This window comes from Acromyrmex echinatior, chromosome 12, assembly GCF_024713525.1.
Source record: "Acromyrmex echinatior isolate Ae372 chromosome 12, ASM2471352v2, whole genome shotgun sequence".
NCBI classification, from domain to species: domain Eukaryota; kingdom Metazoa; phylum Arthropoda; class Insecta; order Hymenoptera; family Formicidae; genus Acromyrmex; species Acromyrmex echinatior.
Genome location: NC_141863.1, coordinates 6,894,314 through 6,910,270, shown reverse-complemented (window position 1 = coordinate 6,910,270; position 15,957 = coordinate 6,894,314). Strand labels below are relative to the sequence as shown.

Here is a 15,957-nt window from a genome sequence, read left to right as displayed (position 1 = left end):
TGTACCCTCCGCGCCGCGCCGGGCCGTCCCGATGTAGGTTAAAGACACGCAGTTACGGCCGTGGCGTTGCGCAACGCGGAACGCCCGGTGCCAGTCGCACTCTCACGGGATTACGGGCTCGCTGAGGCGCGCGCGTGGGGAAAACGTCGCCGTGTCGCTTTCTCGGCTATACGCGAGTCGCGACGGCGAAGAGGAGAGACCGGAGAGATCGGAGAGACCGACGACGGAGGAATCCGTGCGGGCGGATCGCCGTCTCGGATTTCTTCGTTCGAACTTCGGCGGCAATGATTCCACCACGTGCCCGTGAGCGATCCGCAGGATGATGCCCTGGAGGCGTAACGCGCGCGCACACTGTCCTCTCTCTCTCTCTCTCTTTCTTTCCGTCCTCATCCGAGGCGCGAGAGCGAGACGGTGAGAACGCGGGGGAGGCGAGGAGAGAGAGAGAGAGAGAGAGAGGAAGGAAAGAGGCGGAGGAGAAAGAGAAGGAGGACGACGCGGTGGTACAGTCGCGGCCAAAAGTGCGCGGCGTGACATAGATTCAATCGAGCGACGGCGATTTTCGTCGGAGAGCCCAAGCGGTTTCGATGGGCGACCTCGAGTCTCGACGACCGGATCGGCCGTCAACTATCGTCAACCGGCGGGTAGAGCACGTTCGTTGACCGGGCGTGTAGAAACGTCGGATGCGCAGCCAGCCCCCCGGCGGCGAATGCGGTCACTGAACTAGTTCCGTTTCGACCCTGACACTGCCATTGCCCCTCCGGGGACGTCGCACGATCCGTTTGTCAGATGCCACAATATTGCCGCCGTTTCCCACGCGTTTGGTGTTATCCTCACACAGACTTACCCCTGTCGGAGGACTCCATCGTCGATTCCGCGGACCCTGCGCTGCTGGAGGCTGCGAGGGGGGGACCTTCCTGGAGCACGGGTTGTACGCGCGGCCGAGGAACTCGCGCTTTCCACGGCGCACGTGGAGATAGTCCCACTCGTGGTTCACGGCGGCTGGCACGCTCGGCGCACGGCTCGAAAATTTCTCACCACGGTATAAACATGGCCGGCCCGCGCACGGCCGCACGGCTCCCTGGCCTGTCACAATCCGCGATGGTAGAGGGGGGGTCGTTGAACCTTATCCGCGGATACGAGACGGCGTCGCGGAAGGGCACCGGCCGCGCCAACTTTTTTTCCGGGACCTCCCGGGGAAAAACGGCGTAGCACCGTGGGCTACGGTGGGCGCGACCTAAAAATAGATCACCAATTCGGCGGATTGTTTTGACTAATAATGCACTTCGCAACCTACTCGCTGGTGGCGCCACTGCGCGGCGATGGTCCATCGGCGTGCGCGGTGCGCGCCACCGCGACTTCGGTTTCCGACCGTCTAACATGCATGTGTATACACATAGGCATACATACAGGCGCGTGCACATGATCGCTGTCAAACGTTGTCAAACGCTCAATGATAAAAGTTGAACGGTTTCCTTCGCAATAAATAATCCGGTGATTGCGTCTACGTTACGATGTCCGGGAGCGACGTAAAGCAAGCTCTCCGAAAGCTGGATTTCCCTTACTGCGCCAGGGAAGCTCTATGTAGAATCGGTACGAACTGTATAGGTTATCTTGATGCCGCTATGATCTGTTTATTTTAGCTGCGCTCTCTATTCATCAAAAATCAAATTTGTATAAATATATATTTCAACAATTTAATATTGTACAGTTAAAATATCAGATCTACGTTATTACAGGGTGATAAAAAGTTTGGTTTATAAAATCATTAATAATGTTTATTTCTAAATCCAATCCAATAAAAATCTTTTAGTGCAATCTTTTTCGTATTTAATAAGATGTAATTAATGCATACATATTTCAGAGTTTATTTTTTTTAATCGACTGTCCAGATAGCAGGTTGACGTTATTTGATATCAAAATGAAGATTTCAATATCATTTTAACGATCAATTGCTGCCTTGATACATAATGATTTGATAAACATACAAACTTTATGGTCAAACTTTTTTGTCATCCTATATTTTAATATTAAAATTTTTTCTCTTTCCCCAATCACATTAAATTTTATTATTTGTTCAAGAGGTACTTTGCTGTAGGCCTGGCAAGCAAGTAGATTTGCAAATGGATTTAATATCTGAGTTTGTATTCGGAGAGATAGAGAAGCGAAAGAAACGCAGCACGACACAGGCAATACAGGAGCTGCAGCTGATAGAGATCATGAGCGACTTTTTCCAGAGTCCAGGTGGCAGTCCTGCAGTACGCAATGCTCTCTTCTTGTCGCTCTTTCCAGCAGACAGTTCCAGATACAAGATTCTAGGTAACCTGGTATCGTTGGCAATCACTACACAAAACAAGGCAGTTCTAAATGCAGCTGGTATTTGGATGCAGCAGTTGGGCTCTACCTCGCCGCAGAGCGTAGGACTGGCGAGGCACGTGCTCAATGATTATTTCGTGCTTACTCCAAGATCCATTGACAAACTGAAGCAACTGCCAGTGCTCACTCCGCATTTCACTGCCAACCTGCTGACGGCGATAGGTGAAGTTTACGAGGACAAAGATCCACCTACCGAGCTGCTCAGATTAGTAGGCGAATGGATTGATGAAAATCCGAGTTTATTGTTGACGCCTTTGATGGACAATCCGGCATTGCCTACTGGTGGAATTCCGATGACCCCAATAACACCTATAGCGGGCCTATTCAGGTCATTTTCTTCATAACTTCACATAAAGGTGACAAACAAGTGTCTAATGTATCGAATTATTTTTTTTTCTGCCTACAGATGGTGTATATTGAGTCCTCTGCGTGATACTACGAACAACACAGAGGCTCAAGAGGAGTCGCGAAAATTTTATTCAAAAGTTCAACAGTTACTCATGGACTCGGTGCTACGACTAAATAACAATGATAGCAACAAGCACGCGATTTCGGCGCAACATTTGGCCTCTACTACTCGTTTATTGACAACGAATCTGCAGAATCGGCCGAACGTCGACACAGTCTTGCGTGACCTAGCTATGGAACGACTCGCGCAAGCAGTCAGCGCGGCCATGTCAGCGAACTGTATTTATGGAAACAAACGTATGTTCATGCTCTAATCTCTAATACATACATATATAATGTAATATTATATATATATATATATATATATATATATATATATATATACATATATACATATATATCTTTATATTAAATGTATTCACGATTATATACTATATAGTAATAGTAATAAATATAAATATATATATATATATATATATATAATAATTAATATAGTATATAATACTAGTTTACAATATATTATACAATAAATAAATTTAACATTTGTTTCAGAGGAATTATTAGCTCTTCTACAACCATTATCGTATCAGCATTTTTTGATAGAATGGACATTACAAACTTATGCTACTAAAGCAGCTTGAGATGAAAATAACTGTTAGGTTGATGCAAAAATAATGTTGAGCTTTTACTTTTCCGATTTGGTTCAAATGACGAACAACTGTTGATTGATTATTCTCTAATAATTTTTAATGGATCCGTTTCAATAATTGTTTTCAAGTCGTTGTCAATGGCTGAAGGTTATTCCTAGCTTTTCATTTTCAAGGCTCTCATTCGCTGCTTTTAAATCTATTTTAGATTTGTATAAAAAATTGCTCGGAATTGCTTCTTTTTCATATTTAATAATAGTGATAATAATTGATTGACAAAGTTAACACTGAGAACAAAATTACTGACACAATTAACAGAACGGAATTAATACTTGAAATGATGCAACATAAACATAATTGAACATAATATTGTAGAATATAAAGCACCAAAGTTTAAAACAGTAAAAACCGACATTTTTGCATCAACCTAATATAATGGCGGCGACAATAACGACGATAATGTAGTTTATTTTGATCATGATATTCTAATAATTGTTTGTACATAAAAATTCAATCATTAGACAATCGTATATTCGTTTTACTAAAAAATAAAACAATTTTGACAAAATGCAATTGATTTTGATCTTATAATTATATCCTAATATTATTTACAACATTTAACACATATAACATACCTAAAATGGCTTAAACGTCCGTTTTTGTTTCAATTCTTGCAATCTTTTTTTGTCCAGTTCGAACTTCTTTCGCAACTCCGCTAAATCTAAAAGAAAAATCACACAAGTTAAACATAATTCCAAAAAGAATTGCCAATTGTAAATCTTATAACGAATAATTGTACTTACTCTGCTTTTTTGTTTCACGAATTTGGAAAGTATAGAAATTAAATAATTGCTTCTTCTTCCGTTGTTCCTCTTTCTGTTGCACCTTGCCGATGGTAGATTCCTTCCTGGATGGAGCAAATTGTCCTCTTTTCTTTCCACTTGTTACAGTTACCCAACCATCGTTGTCCTCTTCTGCAGCTTTCTCTTGTGCGATACGATCCTGTATTTGTTTGTCATACGAAGCTATACATTCCTCAATGTCTTTCTTCATTAATTGTTCGTCGTACAAAGTATCATTATATTCTTTACACCATTCTGTTTAAACAAAAAATAAGTTTAAAAATAATAAGATTCATTTTTTGCAGCTAAACTTCTTACATCGTTTGTCTTTTCTTAATTTCTTTCCAAGTGGAGAAAAAAAAAGAAAAATGAACAATGAAAGGAATTCAGCTGAAAAGAACAGGATGATATTCATACTCCATTCTAATTCAAGATCATCTTAAGTAATATAATATTTTAAGATACAATGCGGTCTGATTGGTTCACAATATCTTAATATTGTAAGATGATCCTGAATACAAGGTCTGAATATGAATATTGCTCTAAGATTTTTCTATCACTCAACTAGTGTAAATTTTTGGAACTTAAAATAAAAGTATATATTTGATATTTGGTGAAAGCAAAAAAGAAAATTTTCTTGCAGTCTAATATGAGAAATAAAAAACAAACCTCAAATGACACATAAAGTTTGTTTTTCATTTCTGTGTTAAATTGCATTAAACTGCATTAAATTTTCTTTCTTGCTTTCGTCAAATATCAAACATTTCATCTATTTCACTTTAAATTCAAAAAATATACACTAGTTCAATTACAAAAAACAAACGTACAGATTGCGAGAGATAAATAACTTACTTTCTAATCCCGTGAGGCAAGTGCTTTTCTCACTTTTCAATGTAATTACGAAATCTTTTGAAAATTCCATAGCTTTATCTAAGGAGGATTCCTTCTTAAAAACAATATATGCAGTTTTAAACCCTTTCGTATCTGAAAATGTAACAGACTGTACATTTCCACACAGATTAGCAAATGCATTGCTCAAGCAATCAATAGTAGCGTATGGTGGTACGTTCAACACAAAGAGAGTTCGGTTCCTGGGATATTCCAGTTCCTGATTTCTTATGGAATGTTCCTTGAAGAATAGTTGGTGCTTGTCAGAACTGTCCGCGTCGAAGCGAATCCATAACGCTATAAGCCGAAATAATTTCGTTCAAACATAATTCAGAATATATGTATTTTTAATGTAACAATGACTTACTTTTAAAATTTTTCACATTCTGTTTACTGACTTTCGTAACCATCTTTAAGGTCTAACCTTACTGCTGTGTTGAATCTATTAAGGTTGTGTTCCAAACTTACTGCCTATGTTGAAAATGTTACAGTTTATGTGCACTATAGATTTTCAGGCAGTCAATTTTGGAAAATAGAGCTTAAATCTTGTAAATTTTTAATGCACAAATGGTCAAATATTACATACACAAATCAGAGTTTCTTTTTTTTTATTCTCCCGGAATGTAAAAGGTTACACTTCACAAATTAAACTCTCATAAAATCAACCGCACATGGCAAGGCATGGCATAACATAACGCCTTCTACACACAGAACGCGATAATGCTTCAATGCTTGCCGCGCAGAGGAAATAATATTACATTTCTAGAAGTTTTGCATGGTGAGATCGACTTAAAAACATAGAATTATTGGCTAGTGCGATAACTTCCGCTGCGCGGCAAGCGTGTCACGTTCTGTGTGAAGGAGCCATAAGTCGGCCTCACCATGCAAAAAAAAATAGAAATGATGTAAAGGGCTCCACACAATAAAAGGAACAGGGTACAGAGAATAGAGAATAAGAATTTCAACCTATCAGAAACTGTGTATTCCACAATACATGATTTCTGATAGGTTGAAATTCTCTGTTCCTTTTAAGGACTCCGCACAATAAAAGAAATAGGGAACATTATTCACGCGGTGGAAATTATATATTTATTACTTCCGAGCAAGCGAGACGATGATTGGCTGTCGCAACAACTTCCGTCGCGCGGCAAATGTTCTGTGTACAGGAATCATAAGGCCCTGCGCATAATAAAAAGAATAAGGAATTAGAAATAAAGAATAAATGATTTTAACCTATCAGAAATCAGATAAATCGGAATACACGGTTTCTGATAGGTTAAAATCATTAAGCCATGCGCACAATAGAAGGAATTAAGAATTAGGAATAAAGAATAGATGATTTCAATCTATCAGAAATCATATATTTCAATGTATCCGATTTCAGATAGATTAAAATCGTATATTCTTTATTCCTAATTTCTTATTTCTTCTATTGTGCGCAGCCCCTACCATGGCTGTAGGCATAGATCTGTTCATGTTGTTTGCACTTTTTGCACTCAGTATTTTAAATTTCTCTCTCTCTCTCTCTCTCTCTCTCTTTCTCTCTTCAACGATCAAATACATATTTATTTATTTTAAATGCAAAAATTTTTTCAAAGGTTGATAAAACAAAGAAAAATTAGACGAACTATAAAATAAAACACATTAAAAAAAATTCTCTTATTATACTATTTCAAAACTTTGAAATAGAACGGACTTTAGGGGATGGCTTCAAGAGCTAGATTAGGTTACAGATTTGAAAATAATTTCGTATGTTTCAATTTTGGAAGATATACGTACAGAAAAGAAGAAATTGAAAATAGAGGATTCGCTTGATGATTTGAAAGCAGAAAGAGAGTTAAAATTCATATGAAGATACACAGGAAAAAATTAATTAAAAAAAATTTCCATTCATCTAATCCAAAAATTAAATTTTCAAATTTGCTGTTGCTTCAATTCGTTTTATTTCTCATAAAAAAAAAATATTTTTTAATAAATAAATATTATTACGATGAATAATGCCGATATGGAGTTAACACAGGATGTAGCTCCGTATCGGCATTACTGTGACCGATTTAATCCAGTGAGCCTATCTCTTTTATTATTTTGTTTAAATATTATTTATTAAAAATATTTTTTAATAAATAAATAAATATTTACGCATTTGCGTAAATATTATCTTTTTATTATTTTTTTTTTAATGTAAACTTATTATTTTCTCTTGTTTCTCTTTTGAATACAAAAAATGTAAACGAGGTGACTTGTTTAAAAGAATCAATTTTTTTCCTAAATATAGTAAATTAAATAATACGTTATACACAGCGAGTATTATTTCCTCGCTGTTGCAAGTAATCAATTCGATCAACTGGCAAGAATGCAACACATTGCACATGCATACTACATGCCGTGCAAGCGACGTGCACACAAATGTCAGGGACACGCGAACAATTATTATGTAGCACACTCGACTTCTTTTCGTTTTTTATCTACTCTCTAAATTTTTTGAAGTGGAATCTCATTCTAAAAAGTGAAAATGGAGCCAATCTTAAAAAACAGTTTTCAATCAATTTTAAATCTTTAAGAAAGAGATTTTATTCTTTAGAATAAAAGTCAATAAAAATTGCATATTACATTTTCTAGAAAAATGTTCCTTTTTCTTTCTTTTTCTCTTCAATTTAATATCTACACAAAATTTATGTACAAAAAGCGTGAGAGAGTGCTGAATAATAATCAATCAGGATGATAAAAAGTAATTAGAGTAATAAAACTTTAGCTACATTATATTTTACCTAAATCTCCCGCAATCAAAACGTATATATTCAAGTATTACACTGAAAAAGAAAAACTAAATTTTAATAAATATTTCTTTGAATAGTTCTAAGTAAATATTTACTAAATATAAACATACATTTATTTGATATAAAAACTATATTAATTTAACACTTTCATTAAAAATATATATATATTTAAGTAATTATTTACTGTAAATAAATGTTTACTTGGTACTATTTAATGAAACATGTATTAAGATTTAGTAAATTTTTTCAGTGTAGAAGAAAAAGAGGAAATAGAAAATACATGGAAGAGAGAATCTACAGCACAAAATTTCGTGCGTGGGAGCATTCTCTTGACCTTTTTTCCTTTTTCTCAACATCTCGCGAATGTCGACCCGTTTCGTGCGAATAATCAAATCGATATACAAGTCATGGCACCGGGAAATATTGATCAAAGCGGCCGCTTAACCGTTGACAGTATGCAACTGTAGCGATCGCGGTATAGTAATGTGCGGAGGAACGCTCGTCGCAAGAGCCTCGCGTACTCGGAACTCGAAGCTGGGCTTTCTGCTGCTGCTCTTTTCGATCGCGCATTTGCCGCTGCTTCGACACGCCGATGCCAAGATACTCCAGGGCGACTTGATTACACCCAGAGTAACTATCAGAGTAGAATTGATTTTAATAAAATATCAAATGAAGTCATTTCACCGGAGTTTCAGTCCATAGCACTTTTGTATGGTCAATATTATTGCGCGACGTGTACCTACGAGCGAAGTTTTCAATAAGTTTCTACCTGCTGTTAATAAAAAATGAGTAGATTTTCATTAAATAAGTGCGATTTAAAAGGCAAATGTAAAGCGAATAATGAAGGCGATAATTAATGTTAAAGTAATAAGAATTGTATTCCCGGAGGGATATAATCTTTTTTATTATTTAAATTTGATGTAGTGATGTAATGATTTAATGTTTTAATGATCTTGACAAATCAGAAAGAGAAAGATTGAAAAATTTCTAATTAATACACATTTCATTAGAATGTATCAAAAGACTCTTCGCAAATGCAGTGAGGAAAAATATAGTAAAAATATTTTTTTTTAATTATAATGAAAATATTTTTTAAAAGTATGGTAAAAATATATTTTTTTAAATTAAAATTACATTTAAATTGTGAAACGTGACTTAAATTATAAAACAATAAAAATATTTTTACAATTATCGCATGCCTTTACAACCTAGTAAACCAACAATAACTAAGTAATCAATGTTATTTTACATTCAACGATATAACTATTACATACCATAGATGTTGTATTCGTTTATATTCCTAAGTATAAAATTATAATATCGATAATATAATTTATTATTTAATGGATTGTGAAGACATGCAATTATAAAAATCTTTTCTATACTTTTTTCTCTCATTGCATTTGCGAAGGTCCTTCTGATACTAATAACATATGTAGATATTAATTATAAATCTTTTAATCTTTACTGTCAGTTGGTATTTATTAGAAAGTGTTGCATAGTATTTTTAGAATTGACTCAAGTAGCAAGGTAACATTTTAATGATTAATCTTAAAGACATCATTAAAATGTTATTAAGACGTCATTATTTGACGTCAATTTGCTACTTGGGAATATGCTTTAGATGTAGTCAATAATGCCTAATGCAGAAGCAATACTGTTATTATTTATTAATAAAGTAATGACTCCAATGATTTGTAAACCGTTTGAAAAAACATAGAATATAGAATAGCGAGAGTATAACAAATACTTGAAATTGCAATTTTTCAGAACTGGGCATTCCTCGCAAGATTCTGTTTTTTAACGAAGATTGGTACTTTTCGATTCCACTTTCAATTAGGAGGTGAAGAACGCAATTTGAAGCTCCTTCTGTACTACGATGGAGAACACCAATGGCCCGCTGTCTATCCTTCCAATAAGACGTGTCAGGAAAAAGAGAATGTTCTCTCTCTTGAAAATGGTCAAATAATACCATTGAACACATCGACGAGAACAAGATTCGCTTCGGGATGCGTCGAGGATGACGACGGTATAGTTCGATGCATTAGCCAGAGAAGATTCGTCTCATCTCGGCCGAGATGGTGGTATATGGTTTTAGCCGACTGCTCTTCCACGAAAGGCTTGAACATCACGTATTTGATATCGCTGACCAACGCGCCGCCCGGGACATTCTGGAAGGAGCATTTTTCTGCGGACGAATTCTGCAAGTAATTTGACTTTCCCGATAATCGGCGAGTCTCAGAGTAACGTTCCTTAATTGTGCCCGTTTTTCGTTTTAGACATACTGCCACTGCTGATACCAACCGTCTGTTTGTATACGATATTCCTCATTCTCAGTCTCTACATAGCGCTGCAATTGCGCTCCAGGAGGCTGCTGCACATATCCTACAAACTGTTCATAGCCTCCCTGCTGTGTCAATTACTGGGAGTGTCATGCGAGCTTTATAATTACATTAATCTTGGTCTAACAGGAGTGTCAGCATTGAATGCTTATTTACTAGGCCAACTCTTAGAAGCGTGTTCTGAGACTCTATACACAGTTCTTATGCTGTTACTCGCTCTGGGTTACACTGTTACCAAAAGTGTCCTTACGGCGTCGCAAATTCGATGGCTTATACTATTTGTCAGTATTACTGGTCTTTGTCAAATGTCGCTGTGTATATATCAATTCGAGGCATTCGATCCAGGATTAGTGTTGTACATTTACGAGTCGCTACCTGGCTATATTTTAATAGCATTGAAATTAATTGCCTGGCTCGTGTTTGTCACTCGTTGTTTTAAGACCGTCAGAAAATTGCATGTGAAGCTCCACTTCTACTCTTCGCTACTTTTCTTGGGATCAGTGTGGTTCCTCTTTCATCCTTTAACAGTATGCATACATATAAAAAATTGTTTCAAACAAAAACTACCAAAAATTAGTTTGTTTGAAATAATTGTTTATTATATCTTTATCTTATATAGAAAATATTCTGTAAAAATAAAACATGTCTTTCTGTTTATTTCTATAGATATTGATCAACACAAAATTCATAGACGAATGGGTGAGAGAGAGCGTGGCCAAAGGAAGTTCCCTCTTCATTGTCTTCTTGGGTCACATACTGTTTTTATATGTAACTCGACCATCTGTGAATAATAAACGTTTTCCATTCCACATTAGAACATTTCAAGTTGTACCCATAGGTGGTTATGGCCAGGATCACAGCTATGAGCCTGCCCTTCGAACAGCTACCGCATTTACTATCACACGGACACCGGCTTGTGTTAATCGACCACGAAGTTTAGAATAAAAAACAAACATAGTAAATAAATGTGCAACCACTGGTGGAATGCATTGTTAAAAAAGTTATTGCAAAAATGAAATGGCTATTAAAAAAAGATTTTATATTGTCAATATATTTTTTACCATATATAGTGCAATGCAACAAATGTACACATTTCTGCATTGTATCTATCAAGATGAAAATCCTAATTCAAATAATAGAGTAATGTTAACAATACCAAATTGCCACTGGCAAACGTTTGTATGTAGTTCTGAATCTATACAATTTTTCTCTTGTCACGAAGATGTTTATAATAAAGTATGATACAATTTCGTTCCTATTTTTTTCTTATTTTAAAGTAAAATTACCCCGCAGAAAAAAAGCTAAACATGGAAAGCTTTTTAAGTACTTATATTGTTATTAATTTCCATTATCATATTTTCTTATGTACATTGTACCAACAAATTTAAGAGAAGTAGATTGTTCAATGAAAAAAATCTACAATAATTATTTACACAATAATTCGTATTGTATTCAGGTCCCATTGTACATTCTAAAACTATTATTGCTACTTATTAATCACAAGAACCATCTAACCAACCGTCTCTCCATCTCTGATTCACCAGTTTACAATCAAATTCTGGTTTTCCAAGTTTCTTATTAACTTCGTTATGAATTCTGCACAGCCATTGGCTCAATTTTTCCTGCGATCCGGTCTGTGGTGGCGAGTATTTCAATCGCTCCTGCAAATCTTCTGCGCATATATTGCAAGGATACAATTTGGAAAATGTATCAAAGAAGCTGGTCATGTCAGCTTTTTGTTTCTCATTTGGATGATCAGGATAATACGCCGCCATGGTATGTAAAAAGGCCCAAGTCTTCGAACCCAACTCGTCTTTGTCTAAAGGACAATTCTGTCGAATACCATTGTTCCTTGCATTTGGTGTTTGCTCCGATTTCTTTTGTACTTCCTGAAATAAAAATTTATACAAATTGTCTGTTTTTTTAACTAAACTTCTTTAATTAAACTTCTTCATCTTCTCTCTTTTCTTCTCCAATGTGAAAAGAAAAAGAAGAGAAATAATTCATGCAAAAAGTTCAACTGAAAAGAACTGGTTTATAATTTATAATAATAGCTTGTAATTGTTATTGTTATCTGTAAGGTCTGTTCAATATAAAGAAACAATATAGTAGGCTAATGAGAGTCAAACATTGGATTAATGTCATCTTTACTTGTACACAATTTGAATATTAATAGTTCAATAAATAATTGTTTATTATTGCTGACTCTCATTAGCCTACTATATTGTTTCATTATATTGTTTAAAATTGGAAAGCCCTAATAGAATTTTTATTATAGGTCTGTTTTTTTAGCTGAATTTTTTACATAGTTCATTTTCCCTGTTTTTCTTCTTGCACTCTCGTATTGAAGAGAAAAAGAAAAAAATTAACAAAAAATTCAGCCGAAAAAAGAACAGATCTATTAATGACGTCATAGTAAATTTATAATAAAAAGCAAGAATAATTGTCTCTAAAAAATAGGATAAGAATAATTATCTCTGATGAAATAAGCTCTGAAACTTGAGTAATAGCGATAAAATTGATAATAAACCTCAATGAATTTGTCAATAAACTACCGATTTACCTTCTCCGAGTCGTAGACTTCCTTCTGGCGTTTCGCCCATGTCCGGAAGTCCATACAAGCGCGACAGGGTTTCTCGGATGGCATTCTTTCGTTCGTTCCGTGCGTGAAGATCCTCAAATGTCACCGCAGGTAGGTTAACGTAGTTCTCACGTGCGACATAACCTCTAAGTCCACTCGCGAGACAAAACTTTCAACGCTTAGAGCCTCTTATCCTTACCTTTCTGCGTTTACAATAAAATCACACATGATGTAGTTGAGACGAAACGAATTCGTGATAATAAAAAGCATGTCTTTATAATACTGGAATTTTTATACGATCGCCGCTCTCACAGCGGACGAACCACTCCATAATGCAATCTGACCTACCCCTAACCTGATGATGCCGAATTATATACCCGGTGACGCGCGAAAATACGTTGTATTAATAAACAATAATAATTTCTATCGTCGTCAAAAATTATAGTGTTACATGTGAGATTTTATTAATTATTTTATAAAACGTTTTATCCACTAATAAAAAAAATACGATGTCTGTTACTTTTGCGACCAGTAAATCTTTTGTTATTAAGCTATATTTTTACGCTACGGTGTATTTCTTATGCAATTCAGTAGTAAAATGCATTAACGCTCTCTCGAGATGATGAATCTTGTTCATGACAATAAAAAATTCCGTTTTCCGTATCGTTATATTTGCGCACCGTCAATGACTTTAGATTAGGTTTAATATCCTAAGCAAAGTTAAGGCTATGTAAAAATTGTTGTACTTTCTGTTATCTCGGAGAAATTATCGCGATTAAATACTCCAAACTGATTTTAGATTTAGAATTGTCAACGAGAAAACTTGTATTCTATAGTAATCATCATAAAAAAATATCTAAGAAAAAAGAATTCGTTTAACTTTTAACTTTATTGTCCCTAACATCATTTGTCTTCTTTCTGCTAAGAGGAAGTTACGTTGCTATTGTAATATTAAATACATTATGCAATTTTTTATATCATATGATATTTCTGATTATCTTCAAGGGAGATTAAAATCATAATATTGTCGCCTTTTGCGGTGTCAAGTGTCGCAAGCAGAAACATTTTTACTTCAACCCTTGTAAGTCAGATAATTAAATTGAGTCGACTGAGAATAGTGGATAACAGCGAGGCAAACTATGATGGAGGGTAGACCATCATATTGCATATACATGTACAATAAGTGCGGGGGTGGAATACATCGGTGAGACAATAAATGAGACTACATAAAAGATATTTATCATTTTATAGGATCAAATTTATCTAAACATTGCTATATGTATTATTCAGGTGATAGAATTTTAATTGCTATAAGAGGCAAAAAGAAAAAGGGTATATTGAAGGGTTGGATTGAAACAGCAACAGGTCCTTAAAGTTCTCAAATTTGATAGCAACAATCTGGTACTCATAGACGATAACGGCACATCTCTAGATACAAGAATATAGGTGCCTATATTCCATACATACTCCTAACGAAAATGAAAAAAGACTGACAGCAAAGGAGCAGATTATATTAAATTAATAACGATTGCAACCAGATTAGTATGGTGTATCTATCTTGCTAACTATTGTAATATATATTAAATATTTTTATGAAATGTTAATATTATACTTATTCAGTATTTTCCACAAAACTTATAATATGGTGTATTACTCATGCATCTCTGTGTATTTTATTGTATATTAATATTTTAATAATAAAATTACCACATTCAAACTTATTTTTTGTTGTATATGCACTAGGAATATGTTCATTTAACATACATTTACATCGTTCGCGTTATCATATCATTTCATTTTTGTTTAATGTTTGTTGACAAAAAGGATAAATCGTGTATCCTATGTACTTATATGTTATGATTTTGTTGTACGTAAGTATAGCGCTGGCAAATGTAATTTTAGTTCAATTATCAGTCACATGATGTCTATCATTTTGTATTAAGCGATTATTTAAATTAATTATCAAAGTTATATTAATTGCCTATGTTAATTAATTTGATATTTTTATTATTATAAAATTTTAGCAAATTGCATAACTAATTCTTCACCTTTAAATATTTCACCTTTAAATATTTATTATCAAATTTGTCTTCATCGAATTCGGAAATCAAATTAGTAATGCGAATAATCCTTCAGTTCCTGAAAGCACTTGATTCGATATAATTCCTATATAAGAATAGAATATAGATGAGCATTTTGAATTCTCTGAGGTAGAGAATCGGTAGTCTGATACTGATGAAGAAAGCGCTTCCTGTCCCTAATCTGGTAAATCAGAACAGGTCAACATGGTTTAATCTCAATATCTTTATTCAATAGTTTCAATACAGGCTCAGATACAAAATAATACAAAACTGTATTTCAGCATAGTAAGTCTGATCCTTTCAAAATCGATGCCCTCCTATCAAAACAAAAATCTGAAAAAACAGATTTGTCTTAAAAAAACAGATTTGAATAATATCATCAGCTATGAATATTGTTCACGTCTACCAAAAAAAAAAAACAAATATAATGTAAATAGTAAATAAATAAATTAATCGATGTACATAATACTAATAGATGTACAGAATACTAGTTTATTGACTTAATCTAATTTGTAAATTTGTAAATACTATACATAAATAATATTAACACTAATAAATAAATTTATTATTCACTAATATTATTGTGTTGCGATATTCATTGCCAATACTGAATACCTGTAGTATACTACCTATACTATAGATATAGGTATACTATAGATATAGTATATACTATAGATCAGTACTGGCAATAAATGGGAACAAAGCGAATGAAGATAGTATTCTTAATTCTAGTCAATAGAAGTACCAGATTTACTATGTTGAAAACAGCAGTTTGATATCAGTTAACAGGAGCCATTGGACAGGAAGCGTTCAATAGGCATTATTCTGTTTCATCAGTAACGTTGACTACTTTTTTGCGTTCAGCATAACGCAACAGTTTTGCTGTTCAAAAATTTTGACTGTCTAATCTAAACGACCCGAAATGCACTTAACATCTCGCAACACGTTTAATGGTCGCCCTGGTCGCCATCGTGATAGAAAAAAGAAAGATAAGTCACTCCCATCATTCACCATGATA

General features: G+C 34.8%; 5 protein-coding genes and 2 long non-coding RNA genes across 13 annotated transcripts in view; 3 read left to right on the top strand and 4 right to left on the bottom strand.

Moving 5' to 3' along the window:
- Window positions 1-979, bottom strand: part of usp (retinoid X receptor ultraspiracle) — a 102,475-nt gene extending 101,496 nt beyond the window's left edge. Inside the window, exon 1 of one of the 2 annotated variants that reach the window (XM_011058787.2) lies at window positions 845-979. In XM_011058787.2, coding sequence (XP_011057089.1) covers window positions 845-863 — 19 coding nt within the window. In that variant the 5' untranslated portion in view covers window positions 864-979. The remainder of the gene's footprint in view (window positions 1-844) is intronic. The other variant, XM_087411647.1, reaches the window with a different exon arrangement.
- LOC105147634 (ribosomal RNA-processing protein 7 homolog A) overlaps window positions 1-6,047 on the bottom strand; it is a 49,628-nt gene extending 43,581 nt beyond the window's left edge. The window contains exons 1-5 of one of the 5 annotated variants that reach the window (XR_015546853.1): window positions 5,526-6,047; window positions 5,123-5,455; window positions 4,232-4,525; window positions 4,064-4,149; window positions 845-1,649 (exon numbers count right to left, since the gene is read on the bottom strand). Coding sequence is in view for 3 of the 5 variants with exons in the window: in XM_087411649.1 (XP_087267775.1) it covers window positions 4,064-4,149; window positions 4,232-4,525; window positions 5,123-5,455; window positions 5,526-5,568 (756 nt within the window). In the remaining 2 variants the exon portion in view is untranslated. Of the gene's footprint in view, window positions 1-844; window positions 1,650-2,748; window positions 3,059-3,893; window positions 4,150-4,231; window positions 4,526-5,122; window positions 5,456-5,525 lie in introns of those variants that run through there. The other 4 variants (XM_087411649.1, XM_011058790.2, XR_015546854.1 and 1 more) reach the window with 4 other exon arrangements.
- LOC105147633 (Uncharacterized protein C7orf26-like protein) lies at window positions 65-3,996 on the top strand. Of its 2 annotated transcripts, none has more exons than XM_087411648.1 (4): window positions 65-303; window positions 2,080-2,701; window positions 2,780-3,078; window positions 3,334-3,996. In XM_087411648.1, the coding sequence occupies exons 1-4, from the start codon at window positions 285-287 to the stop codon at window positions 3,420-3,422; spliced, it is 1,029 nt and encodes a 342-aa protein (XP_087267774.1). In that variant the 5' UTR covers window positions 65-284; the 3' UTR covers window positions 3,423-3,996. The 2 variants fall into 2 exon arrangements, with proteins under 2 accessions (XP_087267774.1, XP_011057090.1); XM_011058788.2 differs by lacking the exon at window positions 65-303 and adding an exon at window positions 1,449-1,590.
- Window positions 6,048-8,362: 2,315 nt separating the features above from the next.
- On the top strand, window positions 8,363-11,535 carry LOC105147635 (transmembrane protein 145). The gene is made up of 4 exons (XM_011058791.2): window positions 8,363-8,565; window positions 9,706-10,138; window positions 10,215-10,804; window positions 10,944-11,535. Exons 1-4 carry the CDS (start codon window positions 8,419-8,421, stop codon window positions 11,220-11,222), a joined length of 1,449 nt encoding a protein of 482 aa, XP_011057093.1. The 5' UTR covers window positions 8,363-8,418; the 3' UTR covers window positions 11,223-11,535.
- A 167-nt stretch (window positions 11,536-11,702) lies between these two features.
- On the bottom strand, window positions 11,703-13,280 carry Alr (Evr1_Alr domain-containing protein Alr). The gene is made up of 3 exons (XM_011058792.2): window positions 13,058-13,280; window positions 12,841-12,952; window positions 11,703-12,166 (listed from the first exon to the last, which is right to left on the bottom strand). The coding sequence occupies exons 1-3, from the start codon at window positions 13,126-13,128 to the stop codon at window positions 11,771-11,773; spliced, it is 579 nt and encodes a 192-aa protein (XP_011057094.1). The 5' UTR covers window positions 13,129-13,280; the 3' UTR covers window positions 11,703-11,770.
- On the top strand, window positions 13,181-14,577 carry LOC105147637 (uncharacterized). Its single transcript, XR_846327.2, has 3 exons — window positions 13,181-13,311; window positions 13,864-14,062; window positions 14,149-14,577. It is a non-coding gene; the product is annotated as an uncharacterized LOC105147637 (long non-coding RNA).
- Window positions 14,578-15,144: 567 nt separating this feature from the next.
- On the bottom strand, window positions 15,145-15,944 carry LOC147907782 (uncharacterized). Its single transcript, XR_015546855.1, has 2 exons — window positions 15,685-15,944; window positions 15,145-15,272 (listed from the first exon to the last, which is right to left on the bottom strand). It is a non-coding gene; the product is annotated as an uncharacterized LOC147907782 (long non-coding RNA).
- Window positions 15,945-15,957: the final 13 nt, after the last annotated feature.

Coding starts and splice junctions, on each gene's coding strand:
- LOC105147633 (XM_011058788.2), top strand. CDS start 1,512: ATGTCCGGGAGCGACGTAAAGCAAGCTCTCCGAAAGCTGGATTTCCCT. Junction 2,702..2,779: donor CCTATAGCGGGCCTATTCAG/GTCATTTTCTTC, acceptor TTCTGCCTACAG/ATGGTGTATATTGAGTCCTC. Junction 3,079..3,333: donor CTGTATTTATGGAAACAAAC/GTATGTTCATGC, acceptor CATTTGTTTCAG/AGGAATTATTAGCTCTTCTA.
- LOC105147635 (XM_011058791.2), top strand. CDS start 8,419: ATGTGCGGAGGAACGCTCGTCGCAAGAGCCTCGCGTACTCGGAACTCG. Junction 8,566..9,705: donor GCGACTTGATTACACCCAGA/GTAACTATCAGA, acceptor GCAATTTTTCAG/AACTGGGCATTCCTCGCAAG. Junction 10,139..10,214: donor TTTTTCTGCGGACGAATTCT/GCAAGTAATTTG, acceptor TTTTCGTTTTAG/ACATACTGCCACTGCTGATA.
- Alr (XM_011058792.2), bottom strand. CDS start 13,128: ATGCTTTTTATTATCACGAATTCGTTTCGTCTCAACTACATCATGTGT. Junction 12,953..13,057: donor TTTATTGTAAACGCAGAAAG/GTAAGGATAAGA, acceptor GTGACATTTGAG/GATCTTCACGCACGGAACGA. Junction 12,167..12,840: donor AAGTCTACGACTCGGAGAAG/GTAAATCGGTAG, acceptor TTTTTATTTCAG/GAAGTACAAAAGAAATCGGA.